Source organism: Chelonoidis abingdonii, chromosome 4 (assembly GCF_003597395.2).
Source record: "Chelonoidis abingdonii isolate Lonesome George chromosome 4, CheloAbing_2.0, whole genome shotgun sequence".
Classification (NCBI taxonomy): domain Eukaryota; kingdom Metazoa; phylum Chordata; order Testudines; family Testudinidae; genus Chelonoidis; species Chelonoidis abingdonii.
In genome coordinates this window covers 23,302,434-23,316,439 of record NC_133772.1, presented here as the reverse complement: position 1 = coordinate 23,316,439, position 14,006 = coordinate 23,302,434, and the positions used below count along the sequence as shown (strand labels likewise).

General features: G+C 46.2%; 1 protein-coding gene across 3 annotated transcripts in view; it reads right to left on the bottom strand.

The window, feature by feature from the left end:
- Nucleotides 1-250: 250 nt before the first annotated feature.
- Nucleotides 251-14,006, bottom strand: part of PPP1R12B (protein phosphatase 1 regulatory subunit 12B) — a 127,586-nt gene continuing 113,830 nt past the window's right edge. For all 3 annotated transcript variants that reach the window (XM_032791888.2, XM_032791889.2, XM_032791892.2), the window contains one exon: nt 251-6,958. In XM_032791888.2, the coding sequence (XP_032647779.1) occupies nt 6,872-6,958 (87 nt within the window). In that variant the 3' untranslated portion in view covers nt 251-6,871. The remainder of the gene's footprint in view (nt 6,959-14,006) is intronic.

Below are 14,006 nucleotides of genomic sequence, written 5' to 3'. Positions count from 1 at the left end.
CAGGACCAGGTATTTCTAATGCAGAAAAACAAAACCAGAAGGAAATTTTTGGTAAGCCTTTGAGACCCACGGGAGCGATAAAGGGGACAGAACGTTTTCTGTGCTTTTAACTTCATCTTTAATGCAAGAGGCTCAGCAGAAGGGAAAGACCCATCCCAAGGCTGACCTATCCTGTGTCTGGTTGACTTGGGAGGGGAAGAATCAGGTCTGTTTTGCACTATTCTACACCCTGCTAGACAGACTGAGAGGCAAAAGTTAAAACACTGTTTTATTTTATCCATTTATAAATACTGTTGTGTTTACAAGCATCATATAGCTGTGAATATTATTCCCAAACTTTCAAACACATAATACTATATAACAACCACCAGTAAAACAAATCATTCGTCTCAGGGTTTGAAAGGCCACTCAAAGTTGCATAAAAATACATTCTTCCCCACCATTTCATAAGCTTTCTCCAAGTAGTGTATTTACAACGAGCTGTAAAACTCTCCTTACAAAAGGTAAGTACAGCACATGTACTGCTTGGAAAGGTGACGCACCAACACCCCAGTCAATTCATCTCTTCCAAGGGTTAGCATTCGAGGGGTGAGCACACTCCCTGGCAAACACCTGGCTTCCTCAACAGGATATGCTCAAGAAAACAAAGCTCATCAAATGTTTTGCCCTGTTGCAGCCAAAGCATTGCCCAGGGAACTATTTAAAGAACCACATCAATCAAGTAACCAATTCTCACCTCAGGCAGAATTAGGGGATTGGCCTTTAGGGGAAAGAGACTTATGGAGGAAGAAGAATCAACCCTAAAGCTGGTCTGCATTTCAGGTGCAGCCTTCTGTGAACTGGTCATGGGATGCTCCTAGGGTCTGGAGACAGTACCTTAAAGCTGGGTCTAACTACAAACACTGCAGTGAACTAAACAGTCATTCAGGAAATTGCCATTGTGGATTTTTTCCAACCCTATTTCAATCCTCCCCCCACCTTTTTTTAAAAGCCATTTTACTTTCTATGTTAGAACCCACTTCAGCTCCCACATCAATCCATCTTTTCAGAGGGCAGCGAAAGCAGACAGAGTCGAGGAGGAAATACTGGTTCCAAACAGTTTCAGGAGCTGCTCTGTGCTTCTGGATGGTAACAGTCCAATGGGAAAGGGAATAACCAAGATGGAAGTTTGGAAAAAGGAAACCTACTGCAAAACAAAGGATTGTGAATCCAGCCAGAGTCGATCTGGAAGTGTCAGACAAGAACTCCAGCTTCAGAGATTCCTCTCACCAACGACAGCTGCAAAGCTCGGACAGTCTTCTTTCTCTTCACCTTCCTTCAGTCTAGTATGGCCGATCAGCCTGTTAATAGCAACAGCAGTCCGACATAGGCCTTCCACAGCCTGCATTCACAGGGAGTAACCAGTCACTACCAGATCCTTTTACCCCGGAACAATTGCAGGGGAACCTCAGACCGGGGGCAAGACAACTCTTCCTGCCTCCGAAATGGCCTTTGGACAAGTCTATGCAAGAGAACTCTCCGGTGCATCAAAAGACCTGATCACCAGCTAGCAAAAGGGAGCATTTCTTCAGTATGTTATTGCCAAGGACACAAAACAAAGCAACCCTATACACTGATGCTGGTGGCTCTGAATTAGGGAAGCCCTGGATGGTTGAGAACACGTACCTTTTCCACACAGCCGTATTTTGTGGACCACCTCCGAATTCTGTTCAGCATCACAAAGATCCCAGACCTAGATTCGTTTTCAACACCCAATTGTGGTAAGGATAGCTCCCTTGCTGGCTCAGTGCAAATCTGCACTTTATTTATCCCAGTGAGGTCATTTGGAATTTTTCCAGTGGTTCCCTCACTCAGAGCCAGAAAGAAGGAGATAACATTTAAGCACTATGAACGTATCAGCAGTGCAATAGTCTAGAAAAAGTAATAGCAGCTACGGCATTTGGTGGAGGAGGACAGGAAAGGAGAGAGAAGTGGAAACTTTAAAGCATATGTACAACATGACCAGCATTTCAAAGCATGGCCTGAGACTCCATTACCCTTGGAAGTTAGAGGCTCAACCTAGCTGATGGATGAATGAGACAAATCCAGGAAAACCTAGCCTTCATCTCTGAGGGCTTATCGGTTGCTGGAGACTCGCCCTAGGTATTGCAGTCAGCAGGGAGAAAGTCCTCTATTAGCAATGGAAAGAGTTCTTCAACCTATCCTGGGCAAACATGGTGAAGTTCTTACCAGCTTGCTCAGCCCCAAGCATGATGGGTAGAATCAGGGTTGGAACGTTCTTTCCCCTGCAGAGGGCTGAAGTGTGTTATGGACTGACAAGCTTTGTACAGAATGGCTTTGAAAACAATCTAACTTGCTTCCCACCAACTAGACTCTAGCACTAGAGTTCACGCCCTTAAATCAAGTCCTTCCAAACAGAGTTGGGACTGAACTGACCTTTCACCAATGGACACGTCACAATTCAAAGAGAACAGTACAATACCTGTGTCACATGCACTTTGTCCACTGATTGATTATTGGTCATACTCCAGTGTCTTATGACTGATAGCTGTAAGGGAGAGAGACCTGTAATGGCTGGTGAAAGCCCAAACCAACTGGGTATAATCTGCCGCATTTTATGATGAAATGGAAGTGCTGTAAAATTATCTGGAGACTGTGCCAGCCAATCCGATTTCTGTATGGCTGACTTTATTCACTGATCAAAACCAAAAAGACACAAAAACCCTTAACCAGTCTGAAACCAGCTTATTCGTAAGAGTGCAGTACACTTATAAAAACCTGCACCACTGCAGATAAGTTGCTCTCTGATTGGCTGAGGCACATTTGGCCTGCTCTCTAGACTAATCAATTCACTACTTCAACACACAGCAGATCAATATTGGTACAGCGAGCTGCTGTCACCACTGTCCCACATCAATATCCATTAGATGAAATCCCCAGTCACATGGTGTAACAGAACTGAAGCCACACTGACAATACACCTATCCTAAACAGACTCCACTTTGCCTCTGTTCTCTTTTTAAAAAATGCATTGTCCTTTAATAGCTCAGAGGTCACTCCCATGCAATGACCTCCAATTCATTCATGTTTACTCAAAAATATGAACGCCCACCTTAATCTCCAGCCAATACAGCCCATCACTCCAGATCTGTCCCACACTGGCAGCTTTCAAGACTAGCTACATTCCCTATGCAAGTGGAGAGTGCTTTTTTGCAAACTCCAGCACCCCGGTACACCTCTTAGCAAGCTTTCGATTTCACCCAGAACTCTCCTTTGACAAACAGACCCACTCCCACTTCAATAAACTCTAGCTTTGCAATTTGTGAGCAATGAAACTGAAACCTGAATCCACGCTAAAGAACATTTCTTCCTCATTTCAGGTTATGTCTGTGGTCCTTTGTTACCTACATGGCCCAGTTAGTCAAAGGCAGAGTAGCACATAGCTTGCAGCATAAGGATTTATGAGAGATATAAAAGCACTTCAAAAGATGCAAGGGTATTTCTGAAGTTCAGCTTTGATGCAAGTCTTTTATGGGTGGGAAAGTAGCTGTAAGAGGCAGAGGACTTCTCTCTCAATTTAAACAGAATTCTCACGCACACCCTGCACTGTCCACATTTCCCAAGTGTGTTTAGAATACATAGATCTAAACTTCCACGTTTTCCTCCTCACCAAGTTTCTATTTGACAGAGAAAATTCTAGGAGTCACTGCAATGCTAGGTCATCCTTGCACACAACCTGGCTAAAATCTAATCCTTGCATGTGAAAAAAATGGAGCATTTTTTATCCAGAAGAAACACTTCTCTAGATTTCACTGCCAGTTAAAAAGACAAGTGTAAACTTTGCTTGTTATAGGGAAATAATTTACCAGGAAAGCCTGCTAGATAAATTAAGAAGCACATTAAAACTGTCCCTCAGCTACTGCAGCTGCAAGTTATGCTAAGTTTCTTGGATAAAAATGGGTTCACCCCCAAGCAATTGCTTGGAAAAAGCTCTAGTGCATTCTAGGGGAGACCACTGGCAAATGCTATGGATTAAAATAGGGAACATTTTTAAAAAACTGCTTTCTATGCACTCTGCCTTGAGCATAGAAAGCCGTGTGTCTTGCACCGTATCTCCTCAGTGGGATAGTTAAGTCAGCAAAAGTCAACTGAGCCCAAGAAACAGTCTGACCAAGCTGGAGTACAACAGCATTGTATTACTATGAAATGCTTGTGGCTCTGGCTAGTCAATGACATTAAATTGTTGTTCTGAGTTCTAACCTAGACAGAGATTAGGATGATAAACCTAGTGCTAAAACAGACACCTAATTTAAAGTGTCTTGGCGTCACATGATACTACATGAGATTCATGTCTCTTGCATCCCATATTACCTACTGCAGATTCTTCGTTAGGATCAAGTGCAGTAAAGAAGAAGAATTCCCTGAATTTTGTCTTTTTAATGGTCCGGGTAGGTAGTGGCAAACTCATAGTGCAGAATGGAATACTGCAGACTGGGTTGAAAAAAGCAGTGGTTCTTGTCCAATGGAAAACAAGTTGGTGAGAGACTCGCAATAGCATACCAGCCAGCTGAAAGACATTGCTCTCCGTAGGCCACTGACAGGTGTAGAACCTCTACCTCCATATACATAGGAAGGGAACAAGCTCCTGTCACATCTAGACTTAACAGTCCAAATCTGAAGCAAGCAGTGGGCCATAAAATGAAAATTCCAGGGGGATGGGGAAAACCCCAGAGAACAAGTGCTTACAAGAGGAGAGCAGCGCTTGGGTATGAGGAATTAAACCAGATAAGCATTTGACCATTTTAATTCCTGATGCTATGAAGTTCTAGAAGGAGTAAAATGGATCCCTGGCTCAGAGACAGTGCTATGCAGAAGGCCCAGGTGCCATGATTGGTTTTGATCTCTTCCCCTCCTGACTAGATGTGTTGCAGTTGCAACAACTCAATGCATTCGGAGGAAAAATGGTGTCTCCCGTCACACACAAGTGATGCCACTGAGGCTCTGAAGTGGGTCTTGTCATCCTGCTCAGCTGAGAGGATGGTGGATGCACCACAGGAGCTGGAGAGTACATACAAAACCAAGTTTTGCATACAAAAAATAGAAGGGAGATAAGAAACTCTGCCTCAGGCCAACACCTACTGACGCAATAACCGAGATGCTAAAGACGGAGTTAGACTTTACCCTGCTGAGCAATTATGAGAATAATATCCATGTTCAAGTTACTCATCTGTCCCTGTCAACATAGTGGCTAGACTCACATCATCTGCGCCAGTGCTGGAATCTCTGAACAAGGAGGGTCCCTTCCCGAATCCACCACAAATAGTCCTCTAACAGTAGGCTCAGCAGATGTGTTAACAAGTTAATGCCCGGCTTCCACTGGAAGCTAGAAAGAGACGTGTGTAACATCTGGAGGAGTCACCATCTTAATGCCCTTGGAAGTGAAAACTTCCAAATTGTTCTAAGTACATAGGACATGAAAGAACCCTTTGAGGTTTTCATCCAGGTCAAATCCTGTTGCTAGCTTCCAGCAATCAAAAAACAGTTTACCCCCACAGATCTGGTTACCAGTACACACCCTACACTGGCTCATTCTGGCCACTATTAAATGAAAACAATTACACCCTCTAATGACGTGGAGCTGGCAACTGATCACTGCTTAAGGTTTCTCAACCTTGCTGTATTAGCTGTGTCAGGATTTGCCATCAAAGGCTGGACTATCCTTTTTGTAGCCAAATACGGCCTCTCCACCCTCACCCCCTATAAAGCCAACTCAAAATACACCTGTATTTTCATTTGTTTTTGCTCTTGTTTGAAATTAAAACAAGCACACCAGACATCTGCTCCGAGTACTTTGCAGGGTGCTATCCTGTAAGTAATACTAACAGACAAATGCTCATCCTGTTGCTACTGGAAGATGGGGGTTGGTTACTTGTGCATGCGTACCTCCCTGCATGGATATTCACACCCAGATTTGTTACATGTGCGTATGAGGGCAGCAGCTGACCTCTGCTGCTTCAGTTTCTCCTTCATCAGAGACCCTGGCCAATATCAGTGATGAATCTTATCACAAGAGGAAAGAGCCCAGATGCAATTAGCAGATGCTATTACCTGGATAGTAACTGAGATAGCAACTGTGGAAGGAGTACAGAGTGACCCACGATCACCTGGGCTGCAGAAACAAAGCATGGGCAAAAGGGGGGGAGGGAGGGTCTGAAACTGGGATTCAGAAATGAAGATAGCGAACAGATTTAAAATCGTACGTTAAATAGAGAGTCAGCTACTGGGACGATAGGAGAACAGAGCCTCCGTGCAAAGCAGCTGTCATCACAGTCTGTCACAGAAACGAGTCCTCGTGGCTTTCACAGCATCACATTGTAACCGGACCCCCAACGCCAAATGGGCAGCTGACATACATCCTCAGTGTACAGCTCCCGCTCATGTCCCCCCGGCCCCAGCTACAAAGGTTCTGGACCCGTCGGATCACTTCTACAGAGTCATTTCTGTATCGCTTATTACAGTAGAAGCTTCTCTGCTCCAGACTGGAGTCCAATGTGGACAAGGCTGGGTTTGTGGCAGGAAGTTTTGGCAGCTCAAACCCAGTTCTCATGTTTCTTTTCCCCTTGAATAAAATGTCCAAGATACCACGACATGCTTAAATTAAAACAATAAAATGGCTGAGGGGTGCATTCAGAGGGGTGCTAAGGGAATGTACAATGAGGGGACGGGACAGGGGAGTGCGAGACGCATTGTTCCCACGGCTGAAAGGCTTGCTGTACTTTTGATTGGAGGGCAAGAGGCGGTTGGGGGCTGGGTGGCAGGGTTGGCAGCTTGTGCACAGAAGCCCCCTCCTTCCATCCTTCCCTCCGACGTCCTACTTGGAGAGTTTGCTGATGACACGGATGAGTGCTCCATTTTCATCTTTCAGCCTCTGATTGTCTGACTTCAGCTCTGTCAAAACCTGCACAAAGACAAAGGAAGGGGAAGGGTTACACGGCTCATTCTTACCGTCACAAAAGCCTCACCAGGCTAATGGGAGCCAGCAGCCGGTGGAGAGGAACATACACACTGAATTACAGCAGTTCAGGAGACTCAAAGCTGGAGTGACAGGGGATAAGCGCGGCGTGCTTTCAGTACTGAACACTTCGCATCTGCTGCTTGCTTATGAGATTTTCCAAAACCCTCTGCAATTCTGATCAGCCCATTAGAGAGATGTGAACAGGTGCGGCCACGGAGGCAGCTCTCTGGAATGACAGTGCATGGACGAGCCGAAGGACCCAGACTGGGAGGTTCGGAGGCAGCATGCTTTCTTAAAGTTATGCCAGCACTACATGAAATGAGTTAAGCAGCAGGACAAAGGCAGGGCTAGGATGAGGGAATCATTTTAGAGCTTGATCATTAGATCGTGAATCGATTGCCGATGACAAGTTACGATTGACAAACTGACTTTGAGGGTGACCTGAAGTATTTTTAGAAAGTTACGTGCATGCCCTGTTTTTGCCTCTTTATGGTAGACAAGGGAGACCGGAAAGGTTTATGTTAATAGCGTCCACACTATGCTCTCCCATTGCCTCACCCTACTCTTCTCAATCTGGTAGAGTGCATGAGTCGACGGGAGAGCGATCGGCGGTCGATTTAGCACGTCTTCACTAAACCAGCTAAATTGACCATCAATGCGTCAATCCCTGGGTAAATGTATAGAAGCCCTTAGTAAAAAATCAGATGCAAGTCTGGTCTTCCCTGACTTTTCTGTGTATTGCAAGCTTTCATATTGCACCTGAAGGAGGAGGAAGACATTGACAGAGCAAATCCTTCCTTCCTGTACAGTGTTCATTAGTAATTTCAGTTAATAGGTGTTAAAAATCAAAACAGTGGCAGACTATTCCCTTCTCCTCTTGGGATGTCATTGCACCAGTCCTCCAGGGTAAGCAGTATGTTTTCAAAGCCTTCCAGGCCACACAAAGCTGAAAGAGACACAAACCCATTTTTTCCCTTGCAGGTCAACTTTAAATGGCCAAGTCAGAAATTCCAGGTAGAGGACAGGGCAGTTTACATCCAACAAGTTTAGTCTTCTCTACACTAAACTGTGCTATGAAAAAATTCTCATGGCTCACACTGGTATAGATTAAGCCCTGGACTCATGGCTCCTACAATCGATTGAAAACGGGATAAGTTGATGACGATAGGCAACACTGATAACTTATCCATGTCAATTAATATCAATGTCGAGATCGATTCCAAAAACCTGGGAAAGTCCCCCAAACAAACTCACAAATCTTTAAGAATCTGTTGATTTTGCTCAAGCGCGGACAATTCAGCACACCCACAAGGAGCCAAGAATTCACTAGCTAACATGCAAACTCAGTTCATACCACAAACAGCTACTGGAAAAACAACTCTACTGCCTCCTTAGATCACTTACATTGACACTGCTGCCAGCAGACAACTCCCAAGAGTGACACACACCATTATACACTATTTCCACTTAAGCAATTCCCTCCATTAACAGTGAAGACAACAAAGCAGGCTTAAACAGCTACAAATCTACACTGCCCCCACAAATGTCTACCACTGCACAACGGCATTCAGCATGCCAAAGAGAAGGTAACCATGCCATGTTGTCTGAGTTAAATGCTGCATGATTTGTATGAGTGAAGGAGGCGTAATGTGGTTGTGGGTTGCAAGGGTGGGGTGGGGATTTAATGAGTGATCTTTTGTTTTGTTTTTAATGGCTGTGCTGGTGGTCTGTGTGTTGGTTTGAAAGGCAAGCATTTGTTTGGAATATTTTTATTGGCATTTAAGCAACAGGTCAATTTTACCAATAAAAAACCAACTACGTGTATATACTTGATCATAAGCTGGTTCGTTTATAAGTCGACCCCCTCAAGATGGATAAGTAAAAATAGATTTTTTTTTATGACCCATTCATAAGCCGATCCTATAATTCAAGGGTCAGCAAACTTTGGCTCCCGGGCAATCAGGCTAAGCACTGGTGGGCCGAGATGGTTTGTTTACCTCAAGTGTCCACAGGCATGGAAGTAAACCTAAGTAAACAAAGTGTCCTGGCGCGCCAGCTGCTTACCCTGACGGGCTGGGACAGCAACTGGTGGGGAAATGTTTTTGGGGTGAGAAGCTGGGAGTCAGGGGAGTAACCCCCATGACCACTCCCACATGACCCCCACCCCTAGCCCAGGACCCCCACACTCTCCCCATCCCATCCTTTCCGCCTTATCTGGGGCAGGCCAGGGGAGTCTGTCTTTGGCCTGGCTAGAACTGCTCTGGCAGGCTGGGCAGCACCGTCGCAGCCTGCTCCGGCAGGCCAGACCGGGTGGCGCAGCCGCAGCATGTTCCAGCTAGCTGGGCCGGGCGGCACGACCTCAGTGTGCTCCCTCGGGCCAGGCAGCACGGCCACAGCCTGTTCTGAGGTCGGGGTTGAGCAGCATGGCTGCAGCCTCCCAGCCCCGGAGGCTGGGAGGCTGCAGGGGGAGCAGCGTGGCCAGAAGCAGAGACACTCTGGTCCCGCCTCTTCTCTTCTGGCTCTGCTGTCTCTTCTTGCCTCCTCTGTGGGGGGGCAGAGCTGCATCCCACCTCTCCTTCTCTATACTTCCTTCTCTGGTGCTTCCCTTTCTTACTAAGGAAATCAGCTTATGAACGAGTATATATGGTAACTTGCTACTGTTAGGGGGCTTGGAGGGGACAGTTAGGATTTACATTTTTAGTTCTCTTAATTTTAACACTGAGCAAGAAAAAGCACAAGAGAAGAGACCTAACTGCACGGCATGAGATGCACAAAGCTGATCGAAACAGACAACTTTGGGGCTTTCAAACAGTAATTGCTCTGCAGTAAATTTAACAATTGTGAAAAAAGCAAATGCATCTTGCATGCCTCCTACCTGCTCATGTTAACCTTTTAACAGATTGCTTGGGGGATATTGTAAATACTGCATTAAAGTCCCAGTCAACACGTGCCCTTCAAAACACAGAGGGGGAAACGGTTTCCTTAGACAAGTAAAGTTAAAAAGAACACAGCTTTCAACTGCTAAGTGCCAGACTTTTATAAACAGCTCTCATTTAAGATGTGTAATGCTTATTCACAGTCTCCACAGGAGGACGTTAACTCTGACTTCAGATAATCCTAGTGTCACAGGCAGTGAGTATTAGTTGCTAGCTACTGACTTCTGATACAGCTCTACCAAGGTGAAATAAGAGCGACTCATAGTACCTGGTATGATCAATTACATGCTGCAATAAATGCTCCCACTTTAAGATATAATGGATGGTGCTGGCAAACTCACTGGAATTTAGAAAACGAGTAACATGTCCATTTATCAGCATTAAGAGTCCCAGAAAAGCATGAGGTTTTGAGAAGCAGTTTGTTATCCACTCCAGCCCCTACTGTGTCCTCTGCTCAGGAGTTTCTGAGGAAAGGGGAGAGTGGTTGAAGTCTTCTATTTATGCAGGACGATGCTCTCCAATCTCAAGCCCACACATGGAAAATGCACTCCTGGAGTATGGGTGATTTGCAAAAGCGATGAGGCCAGCATCTCCAAGGTGGGGCAAAGAGCAGAGAAGCCAAACGCAGTTTACTCTAAACTGTGGAGTCAAACACAGAACTATGTCATGCTGGAAAGTTGGGTTTTTTAAGAGTGGGCGGGAGGGAATCCTTTGCCCACCAGCCCTTTGCCACATGCTGTGTTTTGAGCCACAGGCCTACCAAACACCTTCATGAAGAGTTAAAAGGGGCAAGGGACAATTCAGACAATAACAGTAAAGACCTGCCTGGAACAGAGGAAGGAGGCGAGGTGAACTGGAGGGGAAGAAGCTATAGCTCTTCTGATTCTGGGGGCTCGGTGGCCGCTGACAGCCTGGCTACGACCCGGGTCAAGGCCCTGTTTTCAGCCAACAGCTGCTCATTCATCTGCCTCAGGGTGTGAATCTGTTTGAGCTGGTGGAGGTTCTGCAGACAGTGAGACACAGAGTGGACAGAAAGACAGACAAAACAGACCAAGGATATAATAGGCCACAAGTGTAAATTTAGTTCACAAACACTAGAAAAAAAGAACAGCAATGTGAGTGAAGTGGAGAGATGTGAAAGCACACAAGAGGCTGGACAACACATTGAAGAATTAGAAAGGAAGCCTCAGGCACCATCCATTCTGCTACAGCCTAAACCCACTCAAACAGCTGTTTTAAGAATGGCAGCGTTCTCTTGTAGGCTGTGTTCCATCTTACTGTCCTTGAAAGCCACATATGATAACCCTGGACACGGTACCTGAACTTTCCTTACAATTTACTAAGAGTTTGACATCAGTGCCTCAATGGCCACAGGGACCATGGTTTTGAAAGCAGCTCAGGGGCAACTAAGACTCTCTAACCCTTCCTCTTCACAAACCTCCTGCCCAAACAAAAGCAGCTTTGGGTATGGCTACACTTGGAAATGTGCAGCGCTGGGAGTTACAGCTGTGGTCGTTACACTGTGTATGAACAGCGCTGCAGTGTGGCACAACGTCACAGCTAACCAGCGCTGGTTGCAGCTGTGGCCAACATTTTGCAGCATGTTGCAGCGCTGATTTTGAGTGGTGCATTGTGGGCAGTATCCAGCGTTCAGTGGCTCAACGTGCCTTTTACAAGAGGGGGGTGCGGTGAGAGTGTGACAGGGAGCGTCGGGGGACCAGCAGGGAAGTGGATGTTTTGGAGCAGACCTGTGCAGTCCTTGCCTCTGCAGTTCAAATAGCGTAGGGGTGGGGTTGGAAGTGTAGACAGGGGCGCGGGAGACAGACGTGGATGGATTCTTGGAGCAGACTGTAGACTCCTGTCCTTGCCAAATTCTAGGCCTTGTCCTCACCCTTCTCCAATCACTCTTAATGTAAAAGGCTACAGACATGATAAGTCGATTCTCCGCCCCCCCCCCCCCCCCCCCCCCCGTGCGTTGTTCGTCACGCACAGCTAATGAACATTCCCAATAGCCTCAGGCCTCAGCTTGTCGCTGGAGCAAAGAGCAGCTGTGTTTGGTAGCTCCGGGGAGTACCTTCCGGTTTGTTGTAGACAGGAATTCTGGGATACCTCTTAATACCTTGGAGGCCAACAACAGTGCTGGTGAGTGTCCACACCTGATGAGCAGCGCTGCATCACCAGCGCTGGATTCGCTACACCCGTAGCAGACCAGGGGTACAGCCAGTGCTGCAACTGAGCTTTGTAAGTGTGGACACTGAGTAAGTTGCAGCGCTGTAACCCCCTCACCAGCGAGGCAAATTGCAAGTGTAGCCAAGCCTTTTATGTAGTAAAGCAGGTTCTTGTAGTAGAGTTGTGTAGAGGAACTTTAAAAATACAGATTGCAACACACACTAACTCTACTGTCCTTCACTCTCCAGCCTGCAGAGCTATTTCCAACAGCAAAGGGAAGGCTAACCTTACAGTCCTGCCTCTCACTCTACCCAAGTACCAGCCATCCCCATACTATGACTAAAGCACATGCATAGTTCTATCAATGCATCTGCTGCAGCCCTGCAATTTCATCCTGTGTACCTCACCACTCTGCCACCCTGAACGGCAGCATCTTCTACTCTGGTGCCTGGTCACCTACCATTTGTGCCAAAGTGCATGTGTTCGTGCATCCCTGCTGAGATCACCACTCAATTCTTCTCTCAGCCACCCAAGCTAAATTTGAGCCCCAATCTCAGTCAGTGAAAATTCAGTGCCTCAAGCCACCCAGCGCCCAATGAATTAGTCATTTTTAAATAGAAAAATATATTTCTTCCTGAACAGTGCTGCACTAAATAGCACCCTAAACAGCAGGCATACTAGGAACGTAGCATTCTCAATTAACAAAAGAAATCAATGGACCCAGAGCAATATAGAGATGAAATTAGTACAGTTATAGCTGCTACAGGAGAGGGAAAAAGTAAGATGAAGGAAAGCATGGAAGACTCACAGGAAAAGGGAAAGCAGTGAGACAAACACAGACACTAGTTGAATATCAGCCATTATTCAGAGATGATATTGGTATTATGCCATGAATGGCAATACACATGCCAAGTTCAAGTGACAAGAAGTGACTAAGGACTTGCCAGGTTCCTTCTTCCAGCAAGACCAACCACTAGCAAGTCCAACAGAGGCACAGCATATGCTAGATACAAGGCTGTATCATGGAGACGGGTGCAGGGAAGTTGAGCAGAGACTGAAGCAGTCATGAGAAGAACAATCCTAAATTCGAAAGTGAAAACATCTAGGCCCTGATCATGTCGACTTAAAATCTTGTGCTCCCTGAAAATTCAAACAGTCGAATGCTCCTCCGAGTACCTGGGCATACGATGGGGTGGGTTATGAAGGGAAGCAGCCACTGGAAAAGTAATGCTATTGATGCAGTTTAGTCAATATGGTGGATTAAAAAGAAGGCCTCTATTCACTGGAACAGCCGGTCTTTCCCGCACTGGCAAACAGCTGAAGGACTACGCCCAATTTGCATCAAACAACACTGACTACAGTCACCAGAGGGGCCACCGCAGGCTGGGACCTGTAGCGTCTGAGGGCAGCTGCAAATGGCATTTGAGATCCCTATGCCATAAACCAATAGCAAATACCATTCAGATGGAACAGATGGACAAAGGACTTTCTTGATCAAGTCAGGAACCAGGAGAGCTAACCCTAAAGCCTTGGAAGATACACATAAGCAGCAGAAGCGAACAGAGGAGAGTGGCTTAATGCCAGTGTTGTCAAGCTTAAACTATGTGCTAGTTACAAGTAACAAAACAGCTACTGCTACTTAGCCTGTTTTTATATTCACCAGCACTATTCATTTTATGTAGCAGTGAATATTTGATACAAGGGGCTGCCACGGAGTCCCCAGGTGATGCTCTGGAACTGCTCCCCACTAAGCCAGTTAGGACTTTGGGGAGCCTCCTCTCCCTCGGAGCAGATTTGTTCAGGGCAAGAAGCTCACACGTCTTCACCTCCTGGGTCTCTCCTTGGAGCATTCAGCATCCTCTGCCCCTCCGTGTGCTTCCCACAGC